The following is a 16,977-nucleotide window of genomic DNA, read 5'->3' on the forward strand; positions in this document are numbered from 1 at the left end:
ACTACAGAAACGGAATGGGAGCTGCTTCTTCATGCTTGGGCGTAGGCTATTTGAGTACTTAGCAATGGCGTAAAGGACCTTGATTTCGAGCTCAGGGTTTAGATGTGGGGGATTTAGGGTTTCAATTTCGATTCGGGTTCATTTTCTTCCCTGAAAGTTAGCAATTTCGGTGAGTGAAATTTTATGGAGGAAGCCTGTTCAATGAAAGGCGTGTAATAGAGTTGGGGATGGCGTGTGTTTAATAATGATATGGTCGATGATTTGACAAATCATTTAACACTTGTAAAGATTTAACTAGGGTTGGCAACGGTTCGGTTATGGGTCGGTTCGGCCAAAATCATAACCGCACCACCAAATTTTTGACCATACCATAACCGCACCATAACCACGTAAATCGGTTCGATTCGGTTTGATTTTTATCTCGGTTCGGCACGGTTCGGTTCGGTTAATAACCACGAAAATATATTATTTTTTATAAGTTCATCCGTCAAATTGATATAAAACAATTTATGAAAAAAGTCAATGAAAACAAAAACACAATATTCCAAACGAAAATGCAAATATTATCAAACAATATTCCAAACGTAAATGCAAACATTATCCTAATTTTCAATTGTAAAATACAAATTTAACAAACAATATTATAAATATAATAATACTAAACTTTTCTTTCATTTTTAATTGTTGTGCATCGAAGTTACTTGATGCATTCTTCCCTACAAGTCTTACTAGCATAGATCAGCATTCAAAGTTGATTCCTATTCATTCTTGGCAATATTGGCACGTCTAGAAAAATATCGAACTCTGTTTTTACATGATCAGCAGTAATAGAATGACTAACAAATGTAACAAATTTTCGGAGGCGACGACGATTTGGACCGTAGGGACAATGGAGCCGTGCGTGAGTTTGTGGTTGTGGAGAGTAGGGTTTGCATTTATATACTGTCATACTAATGCTATTATGGACTAATGGTAAGTAGACTGGCCGAATGAGTCAGGTAGATGTAATGAGGAGGGGAGGGATTTTGTTTTGATTTAGATAGAAAAGTAGTGTAAAGCCCATTATCAATTCATTTTTTTTAGCGGGTAATCGGTTCGGTTTCGGTTCGACGACGTAAAACCATACCCGCACCATTACGAACCGGTTCATTAAAATCAAAACCATATCCGCCCCATTTGACCATCGGTTCGGTTTTTTTCGCCCCATTCAGTTCGGTTAACCGCGGTTTTCGATTTTGACGGTTCAAATTGCCATCTCTAGATTTAACCGGCTAGCTAGATTTTCCGTTTGCCCGTAGACACGTCAATTAACGTATATGATCCGGTGAGTAATGGACATTAATGGATTGAACTTCAGTGATTAATGAGATAAGTTTGAAAGTTCGGTGAGTAAGTCATGACATAGGTCAAAGTTCGGTGGCTAATGAAACATTTAACTAGGAGTCTTGGTTTCTAGAATTCATTTCCTTCTGTGTTGCACTTTCCTCTTTCCTTTTTGTAGATAGATTTGAAAATCTTTTCTTCTTTAATTTTCACGGCAGCCCGTCTTTTGTAGCAATTTATTTCCTACGTGTTTTTTCTCTCCACTCTTTGTAGATCTAGAAACTCAATTGAATTTGTTCGTTTACAAGTACGATCGCTCGTTTTCATTGTTATTACTGGTTGTGAAGCTTTTTTTAGTTTAGTGAAGGCTAATTAAAGGTCGATACAGGCCAAACTTCATTTGTATGAGTTCCATCCCCCCTCCTGTACTGTACTTCAATTCAGGAAAAGATTGGAGATCGACTTACTTTTGGGAAGATGATGTTTGTCCCATACCTGGTACCACTAAGATCGAGAACTTGAACCTGAATATTCAAGCTTTATCTGTGAAATTGACACCCCCCAAGAGATGGCTAAACTCGAATCCTTTGCTTCTGCCAACGTAGTTAAGGGCGATAGACATGCTTACCTGGCAAACACATGGTTAAACTCAGAGACTCCCCCACCATCCTCGTGGAAGCCCGAGTAGGCACCTCCTTTGCTCTTTCACTTTGAGTACTGGACTGATTCTTAGAGTCAGTTAAATAAATGACTTTGTGTGTTTGCTAATATGTGTTGAATTCAGAGTTGTTTCTGAGAAATTTTATAATTGATTTATGCAAAATTCAAAATGAAACTATTTTTTCCAATTCTGCTGTACTATGTCCCTTTCCCCAAGTTGCACTTTCTTATTCTTATTCACGTAACATCACACACAGCTCTAGGGTGTGTTTGCTAGGATACTTTCATTTTGTATTTGTGTGATAAAGAGAGTTCGAAAAAAGCATAATTTTAAGGGAGAATTGTTATTTATAGTGAGCGCATGCAATAATTATCTTATGTGATGATTTGTTTTTCGAGCCAATAATTATCTTATGATGATTTGTTATTATGGTGAGCAAATGCAATAATGATCTTATTTGATGATTTGTTATTGAGCCAATGATTATATTTTATTAAAATGTATATTAAAATTATTTGGTATATGAAATTATTTAGCGTGTTTGTTTATTTGTTTCTATGTTTGTCAAATTTCCTTTGAACTTTTTATATGATATTGAACCATGTTTATTTATATCGAATATACTGAGGGATATAAGTTTTGAGTATAGGTAGAAAAATGGCTTCAATGTCTAAGAAAAATAAAAGACGAAGAGAAATGTGCAATGACAGTGCAAAATTTGGAAAATCTTTGCATTTTGTCGAGTTGGAAGGTATCTACGTCTAACTACAAGAGGAAACATATTCGTAACATATTCTTAAAAATGTTATTTCCGCCTTTGTGTCAGTTTTTACATTCATGTTTACTTTCTTTTTCTTTTTTTTCTTTTTTATTTTTTATTTTGATAACTAAGCATAGAAACTATTATACTTCAATACTCATTTATAATATTTGTTCTATATACTTTATTCTGATAAAAAAAAGATATTTTGAATGATTTTTTTTTCTCTTTTCTTTATTTATTTTTAAGGTGAACTTCTTTGCCAAAAATTGTACTATATTGCGTTTAACATACAAAATTGTAGATTTTTGTTAGAGATTTTACTTTTTTTCCCTACGCAAATTTCATACAATATTGATGTATTATTTTTTCTATTTTGTGTGGCTTTAACATTTGAAATGATTCTGCAAAATAAAAACTTTGCAGCTGCTCACCAATTCAAATTCAATTACTCTCTTTCCTAATTGTGAAATTGAAGATGATCAAGCAGGTAATAAAATATTTTATTTATGGTGATCACATCTTGCTTTTCATGGTGAAAAGATCATGTTTTATATGGATATATGAATATGATTTATTTACTGTGTTTAATTTATGTTGTGTATCATTTTTGCGTCTTTCTTAACACATGTTAATATAAGATCATTTCATACAGATGACAAATTGGTAGAATCAGATACCCCATTTAAAGAAAGTGCATGCCTCATTTAAAGAAAGTTTCTCATCTATATGCAATATTCTCATTTTTTTCCCAACTTTGTTGTTATGTTTTCTAAAACCATTGAGGATTATTATGAGCAAGCATATAATAATATAATAATACACAAAAAGAACTATAAATAATTTTCATATATTATATCTCATGATTTTTTTTGAAATATTGTAGAATGTTTTAGATAAGCGAATTTTTGAAGCATTAAATTTATACTAAGCAAAGGTGCAAAGAAGAAACTACATACAAAATAGATGTAATGGGATATACAGGGACACATGGAGTTGCTCTGCTGCATAGGTACAAGTATGGTGGAGTGGATCATTCATACCTAGCCAAATATGTGTTGAATCCCTTTTGGACTCGCTATGTTATGGGATATACAATGGCACATGGAGTTGCTCTGCTGCATAGGTATAAGTATGGTGGAGTGGATCATTCATACCTAGCCAAATATGTGTTGCATCCCTTTTGGACTCGCTATGTTCATTTTTTCCCCTTTCATGAGTATATTTTATTTTATGCTCAAGTAAATTGCATGTCTAAATGTGTTTTTTTGTTTTTGTTTTTTATGGTGTCAATGTTAAAAGCCAAAAGATGCACTAATTATGTGACGCCGAGTACAATAGAACAATTGTAGGAGAAGGGGAAAGGGAAGAGAAGAGGAGAAAGGAGGGAGAAATAGAAGAAGAGAGGAAGAGGAAAGGAGATAGAAATTAGGGAGAGAAATCAATTTATTTCATAATCAAAAGTTGTCCCCATTACATACATTGCATAGATATCCCTTTATATAGGGTTAAACGTATGATAATTAAAGTAGGAAAATACTCTAAATAAATGACTAATTATGTTTCCTAAAATATGCATTAAAATTGGAAATTAAATATAATGATATCCCTTCTAATGTTGCATCATTATGTCTTAGAAATTTCTTAAGGTAAAAGTTTCCATACTTTTTGTAAGATAATTTGAGATTGAAAACCCAGAAGATGCACTAGTGTATGAATAGTTTGCTTATGTATTTCATGGAAAAAAAATTGAGTCCAAATAGGGAAGCTATTGTTTTGGTGTGATCAAAATGTTAAATGTTTATAATTTCTTAGGTGGGCTAACCCCTCATGTAAATGTGCTTATGATCTCAGTTTTATGAAGTCTTCTAACCTCGAAACTTGTCTTAACTATAAGGTCTAGAAATATTTGTTGGAAGTAACAAGAATCAATGAAGCAATCTTCCCCAATTAATGGTCAATGGCATTTTCCCTTTTTGTTATTTCATCCATAATTTGGCAAGATCTAACTTTGTATGAAATGGAAGGAAAATATTTTATTGTCGATGAGTTTGGCTGTTCTGGAATCACTCTAAGACATGAGAGCATAATACTTCTTTGTGTTTGATTTTGTTTTAAAAGACAAATTCCGAGGAGGCAGTTGTGCAACTGACGATGGAAAGTCAAAGCCGTGATCCGCAGTGGCTGGAGCTGTCTATTTTGTGTTTGTTTTCTCAAATTTCTTTTTCTTCCTTTTACAATTTTGTAGAAGATTAATAATGTAGGTGCCATTTTTCTTTTGACCACTAACCATTAAGAAGTTTTGGAAGGTGAAATAACCAATTTCATTTGTATTTAATGACTGTTAATGGTGGTGAAGAGAAGGATGTATAGCTTAACTAAGTTCTTTGTTACAGCAGTAAAATAGAACTTCTGGCCTCGTGTTCATGGTATTTGGGTATTTTACTTATTATACACAGCCTTGATTTCTTAATACACAGTGTCTTGCTCTCTGGATTTTTCTTTTTTGTTTTCTTCCTACAACTTAATATGCAATAATTCATGGACTTTGTTGTTCTCTTTTACTTCAATACTTAGTGTATATCGTTTGGATCGGAAAACTGCAGCATCACAATCGTGATGGTAGATGGAATTTGACACGTACATTGAAGTTTTTTTTTTTTGCTTGAAGGGGGTTTTTTAAAGAGAAGGAGATCTACGTTTATATTATTGATTTTTGTTCTTCGTTCCTTAATCTGTGAGAAGTAGGACTTTAGCTCCCGTGATTGCTTTGGACGCTTCTCCAGTGTTTCTTATTTGTGTTTAATCTCCAATTTCTCTTCCTCTTTTTTATCTCATTGTCAAATAATATTTCTGATTGCAGGTTTGCCAGCAGTATGAATTTTACAATAACAAGAATATGAGCAGGAGTGTAAAGTTTGCTACCCTTTTGATTACGTACGAGGTATTATTGAAAGATAAGGTAGTACTCTCCAAAATTAAGTGGAACTATCTTATGGTTGATGAAGCACTCGAGTTGAAGAACAGTGAAGCCTCTTTGTACACAACATTATTGGTATGATGAAATTTTGACTGAGTATATGCTTGGCTCATATATTATACTTCCGAGGTAGGTACATAGTGGGGATTAGATATTTTTCCACAGGAATTCAGCACAAAGAACAGGTTGCTTATTACTGGCACTCCCCTGCAAAACAGTGTTGAAGAGCTATGGTAATAAATATTTTGATTCTAAGAACCTATGCTATTTGGCCATCACTTCATCTTCTAGAATCAATTGCTTCCATATCTAGACAGCAGACCAGTGTCCTCTTGAATTAATTTTAAAGTTTTAGTGAAAGCAGTTCTCTGTCCTGAATTTAAGAGAATGATCAAGAGTCTAACTTGAAGATTTATTAGAAGCTTCATTCTTTTTGGGCTCTTTTAGGGCTTGGAGAAAGGAATATTTGTGGGGTTTCTTGTATTCATGGTGAGGGATTACTGGGAACAACTAAAATGTTCTTTCTCTTTTATTTGTCTGTATTTTGTTGGTCCTGCATGGTTATTACAGATTAGTGATCTGTTGTAGTTATTAATTCTACATTTCTTGTGTATACATCTCGGTGTACACCAGACCTCACTCCCAACATCTCTACTTGTCATACTACTACATCCAAGTATGGCTTATAATAGTTCTGGTGTTTTGCTTCATATTACTACCGACAATTTAAGTACCTGTGGACAAATATTTTATATAGTCCAACGTAATCATCATTCAGAATAGGTTTTATTCGTCATTCAAATACTACACTACCAAATTATAACATTATTCCTGACGCTACATAGCCTACTATACGTGCACCGCACCTGCCTTCACTAGTTTATTTAAAAGGATTGGTATTGGGGTTGTTTTATAGATACCGTGGTATTTCGTTTTAGTAGTGTATGATTCATTTGTTGTTCTCTTAGAGAAAGGAGATTTGATTTGTTTTTCATCGAACAAAAAATGTTGAGGACATCCGAAGGGAATATTTTGTTGTTTTTTTTTCGCCCTGTTATAATTTGTCAGGCCCTCTCCTCATTTAGCCAGCTGGCCCATTGGGATAACAACCTTCGGGCTTTGCCTGGCCTTTGCAAAATTTTGACCCGCACTGTTTTTCTATCTAAGATGAATTATTGTCTCAACTAATTGGAGTCACGTTCAACCATGATTAGGATAATCCTTATTGTGAGAGCTGTATGTACTTGCCCGTGTAGTTATCACTATATTGGAGAAGTATTCATGCCTTTCTTGCACACAAAAACTGCCCTACTATATCTTTCATATACGAGGAAAATTAGGTCAAGCCATAGTTGAAAGTGTAATTGAGGACGGTATGATTAGGCTCCATATAGTTCAACATAACACAACGGCATATCCAAGCAAACAATTATACCTGAAAATTGGTAAATGTCGAATTCCCCCAATACTTCAATGCACTAAGTCATAGGATCTTGCTACAGTTTCTTTATCAACATTAGCTCGTGAAGAATTTTGATAATTAAATTCCCTTATTTGTAGAACTCTTAAAGAAGTAGCCCCATTTGGCAGCAATTTTTCACTCTAAAAAATAATTTTTTGACAGTTATGTCACTATTTCAGTTATCATTTTTTACTTCTTCACTCACAAGTATGATACACTCACGGTCAAAAAATCAATTCTCATAATTATTACCGAACAAGGCCGTAGGTTCTTTTCGTGTGTGTGTGTGTGTTGAAGGGTCGAATAAATTTTTCTGGCAAATTGTACTCACCAAGATAACCCGTCCATTTTTAATTTTTGCACTCAAGAACAATCCATGGAACAAAAACAGAAGATTTTATTTATCAGACACCAGTATTCAAGCAAAGATATAACTGAAAAAAGTTGCATAAGATTTACATTTTACAGTAAATTCTACCTTGTTTTCCCTTTATCTTCTAAGTTACATTCCATGAGAGTTTATACGACAAGTGTGCTTCATATGGACCTGTCCGTTAATGGTTACTGATTCCTCAAAATCTTGAGTTCTTTTCACAGTTGTTGGAGCACACATTGGACCAACCTGTAAATGTTGAATAGCACAGGCAACAGTAGCAGAAGCAACCATATTTCTTCATCTGCGCTTGACACATATCACCTCAGGGATTTCACCTTCCACTATGCATACGGGGAGCCTTCGACTGATTACTTCTCTCTATGCCATTGACATTCTATGTAAGAAAACTTTTTTTTCCTTCAGCGTTTTCTATAATTTTCTGAATTTCTAAGAATGTAATATCATGTGTGTGTATATAAAAACTTTGTGCTTCTTTTGGTTTTATATGTTTTATCTTTAATTGTTACAAATGGAATTTGAATTAAGACAGCACCAGCAATAGATCCTATGGGTAGATGTAATATTAAGACAAATATTTCCTACCAGCTTTGGAACCAAATTATGCTTCTTGGTTTTGGAGTGGCTTAACGATGTAACGACGTGATATTATTAAAGATGAGTAATTAGAGATAATTTTTGTTTATTTATATTCATTATATAAATGAATTTTTCAACTGCTTCCAGATTCCCTCCCCCCCTTTTTATGTGATAGGTCATAGAAAGACTAATAGAAATATACTCATGCTAGAGCACTTCTAGGATTCTTCATCCAAAGTCGATCAGTTTTTATGCTGTTAAGGTTGGAATTCAGTTTGTTTCCAACACGCGATGTTTTCAATGGAATCAAAAGATGTAATATTGTTCCAAATATTTTAGAAGATTGAGAAATTGTTGAAAAGGAATGAAAATGAATGGCAAGTTGACACTGACAGGACAATATAATTTTCTTATCACACATTGTTCTCTTTCATAATCATATCTCCAATCCCCATTTTCATCTCATTCTTATTTTCTGTATTGAACCAGAAACACTAGCTAGTGAGAAAGAAGATGGTATATCCCAATTTATGCCAAAAGAAATTCTGTTTCTAAGCCTATTTTGATAGGATGAATCTCAAGAGAGTTTGATCCTTACTCAGGATGCTTAACACATGCAAGTCAAATGGGAAGTGGTGTTTCTACATTCAAGGATTTGTATCGACCTTGAGGTCCTTTTGTAAGACCAGCAAGAAATTCACCATTTACCTGTGGAGGCGATGAGATGGCTTTTGTTTTTTTTGGAGTAATGATAAAATTCCATTGCATCCAAATCAATCCGCCTTCCGCCTAAGCTACGCATGAAAGGCCCCAAAGCTATTTCTTTGGAAAGCTCTTACTAAGATGAGAAATTCTCCGATAAAGCTGCTTCACCGTTCCTTGGGACTGGGAAGTAAGTAGTCCAAAACAGATTCGAGTCAGAACCCAAAGTTCGTTTTCTCGAACTGAGGATGGGTTTTTGGAGTTTTATAAACATGGTTGATCGTCACTACACCTCAAATGTTAGTGGAAAGTGTGACCACACCTGTCGTTCCAACCTAAAAATTCCCTTTTCAAATCTATTTTTAAGAAACCGAAAAAGAAAATTGGAAGATCTGAAGAATATTTCTCGTTCCTTTTGCCATTGAAACTTTCAGTTAAACTCGCCATAACGCACTCTTATTTATCAACTTTATATTCTGGTCGAGATCAGCGTACCAAATTTGGTTTGTCCAAAAACAAAAGGAGCGGTTTTTGCAACGTATTTTGGTACACTCTGAACTAAACTCTTTACTACACTGCTAGTGAAAGATGGACATTTTTAAGTCATTATATGTTGAATCAAGGGAGAGACAATTTTAAAACAGATGAATTTAGTCACTTTTTTTGTTGTCTTACTTTAGTACCATTCTTGCATAAATTCCTCTCTGCTCTTCCATGGTTTATTCTCTTTTCCCCCATTTGCTTATCCCTTATCTTTTTCTTTATGCAAAGGATCAAAATGGTTCTATAGCTATTCAAATTACTCAGTTCGAGAAGAACATTTTGAATTGTACAAAAAAGTAAACCAAAGGGAATTTGGGAATTTTTTTAACCTTTACAAAAAAATTTCTAGAAAAGTTTATAACAATCTCTGTAATGCTCTACTTAAGAAGTTCTCCTACATCAAAGTTTGTATACAAGGAAAGATTTAAAAATATCATATATGTAGCAAGGAAATATTTATTAGCAAATAGTTTGTTGGAATATTTTGAATGATGAATGAAAAGTTAGTTACGTTTTGAATGTTCACTACATCAGTTTCATCAATTTGAATGCATGTTGAATGCTGTCAGTTTCATCATTTTGAATACATGTTGAATGCGTACGAAAACATCAGTTTCTTCCCATTTGAAATATGTCGGTTTCACCATATTCATTCATCCATGTTGTAACTCCCTATTCAATGTATTTATGAGCAAGCTCCTCCTATATTGGTATAAATAGAGGATCACTCTCGGCTAGAAATACAACAAAAAAGAAAACACAACAAAGAAAAAAAGTTTAGTTTCCTCCTCCATTTCCAGAAGCCCCGGTTTTTTTTGTTTTTTTTTTCTTTTCTTTGCTAAAGTTCTTTGAGAGATAGACACAGCTAGTTCGTAGGTCGGTAATGTTGTGCAGCGTGAACCGTCAACCGATTGTATCCTGGGAATCGAACACCGATTAATACCTCTTGCACCCCGGTGAGGTGGCGAATTTGATTTAACGAAACCGTGTAAACACGGGCCTTCAGTTTTGGTTGATTTATTCTGATTCTCCAATTTTTCCCTACAAGCTTAAATCGAATTCTCATTTCGGGAAATTTTGAGAATCGGTTTTTTTCTTCCAGTTGATTACTGTCGTCTTTTTTTTTTTCACCTCTAGTTGTTTGCTGTTTACTTAATTTGTCCTTTAGGAAAAAAGGCTGACAATCTATCTATTTAATTACGTGCAGTAAATTTATTAGGTTTAAATCAGTAAGGTCGAAAGAAGGAAAAAAAATTGGTTTACAGGAAGTTTCTTAGTTCATGCCTACGTGGTTTTGGTTCTACAGTTAGGTGGTTTTGCATGGTTTATACTTTTTTTTTTGTCTCTGCATGGATTATGTATAATTGTCTGGTATATAATTTGCATGATTTTATCTCTTCCCTCTGCATGATTTTCAGAGATTGTGTTTTGCATGATATTAAAATCATTCAATAATGATAGTCAATGATTGCCTCATTAATGTAATGATTACTTGTTTGCATAATTTTAAAATCATTTGGTAACTATTTTCTAATTATCGGTAATAACTGCCCATTATTGCTTGATTTTTCCTTTAATATTTAAATTTCAGTCATTAGGTAATGATTTTTAATTCAATTTTAAATGATTGTTAAGTTGTAGATATTTGGACAAAAATAATCTGTTCTACAGTTTATTTTTCTCGAACAGATAACTTGATCTCAAATCTATAATTATTCTAAACTGTTTGTTGCGTGTTCTAAAGTTAAATGGCGTCACATGGAAATGACGATGTGAACAATGGAAGCAACACTGTTGGGACCGCTGTGAACCCTGTGGAGACCTCGACTGGCATTCCTCTTGTTGATGGGACAATTGGTGGCGGGATTCCTCTTGTTGGAATGAACCCCACTTTGCCTACGGCTGCTGCCTCGGCAATCCAGTTTGGCACAATACCTTCGCCAGTACCTAGGGTTGCGGCCTCGGTACATTTGCCATCGTTTCCGGCTCCATTTCCGGTGAATCATGCAATTCAACCGGATAAGTTTGCTGGTACTGATTTTAAGACATGGCAGAATAAGATGATTTTTTATCTTCCCACTTTGGGCCTTGCATGTTTCCTTACCGAGGATGCCCCTGTCGTGGCTGAAAACGACACTGATATGTATAGGCGTGCATGGAAAAGTGCTGATTTTTTGTGTCGCAACTATGTCTTGGATGGCCTACAGAATTCTCTGTATCACGTGTATGTGGTAAAGAAATCTGCTAAGGAGCTTTGGGAGTCCTTAGAAAAGAAGTACAAGACCGAGGATGCTGGGTCTAAGAAATTCTTAGCCAGTCGGTGCATGGACTTCGAAATGGTTGATTCACGTTCAGTGGTGAGCCAAGTGCAAGAGTTCCAAGTGCTCTTGCAAGAAATGCATGCTGAAGGTCTGATCATGCCAGAATCTCTACAGGTGGCTACTGCTATTCACAACCTACCTCCTCAGTGGAAGGCTTTCAAAAGCTATTTGCAGCATAAGAGGAAAGAGATGTCTTTCGAGGATTTAATTATCAAGCTGCGCATTGAGGAGGATAACAAACGGGCTGAACGTAAGTCAGGGAATTCTTACTCTGAGAAGGCCAATGTCCTAGAGCACAGCCAGAGTTCTGGTACCAAGAAAGGTCATTCTTTTAAAGCCAAATAGGGAAACGAAAATTGGAAAGATAAAAAGCAGACCCAGAAAAGGTCTTAGATGAAGCCTACCGGTGGAGTAGGAAAGAAACCCAAGTTCCAGTTCAACGGGAAATGCTTCAATTGTGATAAAATTGGGCAACGATCGGCAGACTGTCGTCAGCCTCGGAGGGATAACAAGCAGCGTCCTCAGGCTAATATGGTTGGAAATGAGAGAGATCATCTCTCAGATGACATGTCTGACCTAAACCTCACGGTGGTGATTAGTGAGGTTAATCTGGTGGGGTCTAACCCTAAGGAGTGGTGGCTAGACACTGGAGCCACTTGCCATGTCTGCTCCAACAAGAGCATGTTCACTACTTTTGCACCAGTTACAAATGGTGAAAAGTTGTTCATGGGAAATTCTGCAAATTCTGAAGTGCTTGGCAAAGGCAAGGTAATCCTGAAGATGACCTCTGGCAGAGAGCTTACTCTGACTAATGTGTTGTACGTGCCAGAGATTCGCAAGAATCTGATCTCTGGGTCTCTTCTGAGCAAGAATGGTTTCCGCATGGTCATTGAAGCGGATAAGCTGGTGATTACCAAAATAGGAGTTTATGTTGGGAAAGGCTATATGACTGATGGCCTGTTTAAATTGAATGTAATTGCTGTAACCCCAACTGTTATGAATAATGAGAAAACTCCTTCTGTTTACTTGCTTGAATCTCCTAATCTGTGACATGGTAGATTAGGTCACGTAAATTACAATGCATTACGTAGACTAAGCAAACTAAACTACTTGCCTAGGTTTCAAATTGATTCAAATCATAAATGTGAAACCTGCGTTGAGGCTAAGCTTACTAGGTCTTCATTTCATAGTATTGAAAGAAGTACCGAGCCATTGGGACTAGTCCACAGTGATGTGTGTGACTTGAAATTTGTCCAAACAAGAGGCGGCAATAAGTACTTTATTACTTTTGTCGACGATAGCACGAGATATTGTTATGTGTACTTGCTTAAAAGCAAAGACGAAGCTATCGATAAATTCATTCTTTATAAGAATGAAGTTGAAAATCAACTTAGTAAGAAAATAAAGGTGCTACGAAGTAATCGTGGTGGTGAATATGAATCACCATTTGGTGAATTTTGTGCTAAATATGGAATAATTCACCAAACTACTGCACCTTATTCACCTCAGTAGAACGGAATTGCTGAGCGTAAGAATCGAACGTTAAAAGAAATGATGAATGCTATGTTGATTAGTTCTGGATTACCACAGAACATGTGGGGAGAAGCTATTCTTTCTGCAAATTACATTTTGAATAAAGTGTTAAGAAAGAATATGGATAAGACTCCGTATGAACTTTGGACAAGTCGGACACCTTCATATAAATACTTACGAATGTGGGGGTGTCTTGCTAAAGTTGTGGTGCCTCCTCCTAAGAAGGTCAAGATTGGACCTAAGACAGTTGATTGTGTGTTCATTGGTTATGCACAAAATAGTAGTGCATATAGATTTCTTGTACATTATTCAAATGTACCTGATATTCATCCGAACACGATTATGGAGTCTAGGAATGCACAATTCTTTGAGAATATATTTCCTTGTAAAGAGTTAACTCCTATTAAACGGACTATGGAACCGTCTGCTTCTGGCAGCAATAAAGATCCAGTTGAAGAAGGTGAGGATGAGCCTAGACGGAGCAAAAGGATCAAAACTTCTATGACGTTTGGCCCTGATTTTCTCACATATTTGATGGAGAATGATCCTCAAAGCTATAAGGAAGCTATATCTTCTCCGGATGGTCATCTGTGGAAAGAAGCCGTCAAGAGTGAAATCGATTCTATCCTACAGAATCATACCTGGGAATTAGTAGATCTTCCACCGGACTGTAAGCCTTTGGGCTACAAGTGGATCTTCAAGAAGAAGATGAAAGCGGATGGAGCCATTGATAAATATAAAGCTCGGCTAGTAATCAAAAGTTATAAGCAAAAGAAAGGCTTAGATTACTTTGATACTTATTCTCCTGTGTCGAGAATAACTTCTATCCGGGTGATAATTGCTATTGCTGCCTTGCGAAATCTGGAAATACATCAGATGGATGTAAAAATACCTTTTCTGAATGGAGATTTGAATGAAGAAATCTACATGGAGCAACCAGAGGGGTTTTTAGCTCCAGGTCAAGAAAGGAAAGTTTGTAGACTGGTTAAATCGCTGTATGGTTTAAAGCAAGCACCGAAGCAATGGCATGAGAAGTTTGATAATGCTATGCTTTCTAGTGGTTTTAGAATCAACGAGTGCGATAAGTGTGTATATGTCAAGGACACTAATGATGGATATGTCATATTATGTCTATACGTCGACGACATGCTCATTGTCGGTAGCTCTGACAAGATTATCAAAACCACTAAGAATATGTTAAACTCAAAGTTTGACATGAAAGATATGGGTCTCGCGGATGTCATTTTGGGAGTAAAATTTACTCGAACACCAAATGGACTTGTGTTATCTCAATCTCATTACATACTAGACAAGTTCAACAAGTCAGATACTACTGTGGCCAGGACCCCAGTGGATTTGAGTCTCCACTTATCCAAGAACATTGGTGATGGTGTGTCACAATTAGAATATTCTCGGATAATTGGGAGTTTAATGTATTTAATGACTTGTACGAGACCGGATAGAGCATACTCAGTTAGCAGATTGAGTCGCTACACGAGTAACCCAGGTGCTATCCACCGGAAAGCCATTTTCAGGGTGTTACATTATTTAAGGTACACTTGTGATTTTTGATTGCACTATTCTAGATACCCTGCAGTAATTGAAGGGTATGCTGATGCAAATTGGATATCGGATATGTCAGATTCCAAGCCTACTAGTGGATATATCTTCACTCTTGGTAGTGCAGCTGTCTCTTGGAAATCGTCCAAACAAACTTGCATCGCAAGATCTACAATGGAATCAGAGTTCATCGCTTTGGACAAAGCAACTGAAGAAGCAGAGTGGCTTCGCCAGTTTGTTGAGGATATTCCAAGATGGTCAAAGCCTGTTCCTGCAATTTGTGTTTATTGCGATAATAATCAGCAATTGGTAGGCACAGAGCAATATGTATAATGGTAAGTCTCGACATATTCGAAGACGACATAATACCATTTGACAACTACTCTCACAAGGTATTATCACTCTGGACTACGTGAAGTCAAAGGATAATATTGCGGATCCACTAACAAAAGGGATAACTCGAGAGCTAGTTGAAAAAGCATCGAGGGGAATGGGCTTGCAGCCTATGATGTTGAAAGATATCATGGTGGAAACCCAACCTAGCTGAATGGAGATCCCAGGATCTAGGTTCAAAGGGACAACTAAATCATGTATATCTGTGTGAATCACTGAGAAGGTTATCCTTCTGCTCATTCCTATGGTGCTCACAGTGATTGGAAGATACAGGTTAAGCTATGCTTTTAATGACCATTAACCGTTGTTGTGAAAGACTGAGTTAAGACGTCACCTATGTGAGTGTGAAGTGGGGCCGCTTCTATAAGGGTTAGGAAGGCTACATCCTTGAACAAACACTTGCAGAACCAGGTGACGTGTTCATGGCCAAAACGAACACAACATTGAGAACTATGCTGTGTCTAGAATGGTCCTGTGTGAGGTCTATTGTCTTAATTTACACAAATAGCGAAACAGTTCAAGGTATCAGATCCACTGGTTTGCTGGTAATACTCGATAGATTTTCACGAGGGAAGGTTCAAAGCTAAATGCTACCTATCCTATGTAGGATTGATTCGTTTTATTCTCTCTTTCTCTCTTGAGTCTCTATTTTCAAGATTTCTCATTCATGTGGGGGACTATTGGAATATTTTGAATGATGAATGAAAAGTTAGTTACGTTTTGAATGTTCACTATATCAGTTTCATCAATTTAAATGCATGTTGAATGCTGTCAGTTTCATCATTTTGAATACATGTTGAATGCATATGAAAACATCAGTTTCTTCCCATTTGAAATATGTCGGTTTCACCATGTTCATTCATCCATGTTGTAACTCCCTATTCAATGTATTTATGAGTAAGCTCCTCCTATATTGGTATAAATAGAGGATCACTCTCGGCTAGAAATACAACAAAAAAGAAAACACAACAAAGAAAAAAAGTTCAGTTTCCTCCTCCATTTCCAGAAGCCCCGGTTTTTTTTTTTCCTTTTCTTTGCTAAAGTTCTTTGAGAGATAGACACAGCTAGTTCGTAGGTCGGTAACGTTGTGCAGCGTGAACCGTCAACCGATTATATCCTGGGAATCGAACATCGATTAACACCTCTTGCACCCCGATGAGGCGGCGAATTCGATTTAAGGAAACCGTGTAAACACGGGCCTTCGATTTTGGTTGATTTATTCTGATTCTCCAATTTTTCCCTACATAGTTTCCATGTTATGATGATGTTCCCAAATATGTTTGTACTCTCATAGTTTAAATGGAGCTTACGTTGCTACTTGATGCTAGGGACGTGGTAAAGGATCCCTCCATATTCACCTTCCCTACTCATGAGGGGCGAATCCTTCATGTTTTCACCATCACTTTCTTCTTCTGATAAATGTGCATTCTTCTGAGCAAGTTCTCTAAATACTAAAGATCGGAGGAGTAGAACAAGTGCAGTTGGATTAGAGGATGAGGTAATTGGGATTTTTCTTCCAAACATTTCTTGTTTACCCATGTCATTCAGACTCACAGCTTTTGTTTGTGATTGAAAAGTTGAAAAAAGTGGCTGAGACTCGATGTTTGGCTTAGTTTCTTGAGCAGGAATCCAAGTGTTTATTTATGGTTTCGACCATCTGATGTAGGTACTGAGGTCGAAGTTTGTGAAAGCACTAATCCCTCTGTATTCAATTGAAGCAATGTCGTAGGCTTGAGCAGCCTCTTCTTGGGCACCTGTGGATAGGC

At 36.2% G+C, this 16,977-nt stretch overlaps 1 protein-coding gene across 2 annotated transcripts; it reads left to right on the forward strand.

Annotated features, from left to right (window-relative positions):
• The first annotated feature begins 1,447 nt into the window (after positions 1-1,447).
• LOC111409220 (protein CHROMATIN REMODELING 5-like) lies at positions 1,448-8,288 on the forward strand. 2 transcript variants are annotated; one of them, XR_002705467.1, is made up of 3 exons: positions 1,448-2,007; positions 5,608-5,957; positions 7,784-8,287. XR_002705467.1 is itself a non-coding variant. In XM_023039228.1 (3 exons), exons 1-3 carry the CDS (start codon positions 1,963-1,965, stop codon positions 7,823-7,825), a joined length of 279 nt encoding a protein of 92 aa, XP_022894996.1. In that variant the 5' UTR covers positions 1,449-1,962; the 3' UTR covers positions 7,826-8,288. The 2 variants fall into 2 exon arrangements, 1 of the variants encoding a protein (XP_022894996.1); XM_023039228.1 differs by having other exon boundaries at positions 1,449-2,007; positions 5,608-5,799; positions 7,784-8,288.
• Positions 8,289-16,977: the final 8,689 nt, after the last annotated feature.

Source organism: Olea europaea, chromosome 14, assembly GCF_002742605.1.
Source record: "Olea europaea var. sylvestris chromosome 14, O_europaea_v1, whole genome shotgun sequence".
In the NCBI taxonomy this organism is placed as follows: Eukaryota; Viridiplantae; Streptophyta; class Magnoliopsida; order Lamiales; family Oleaceae; genus Olea; species Olea europaea.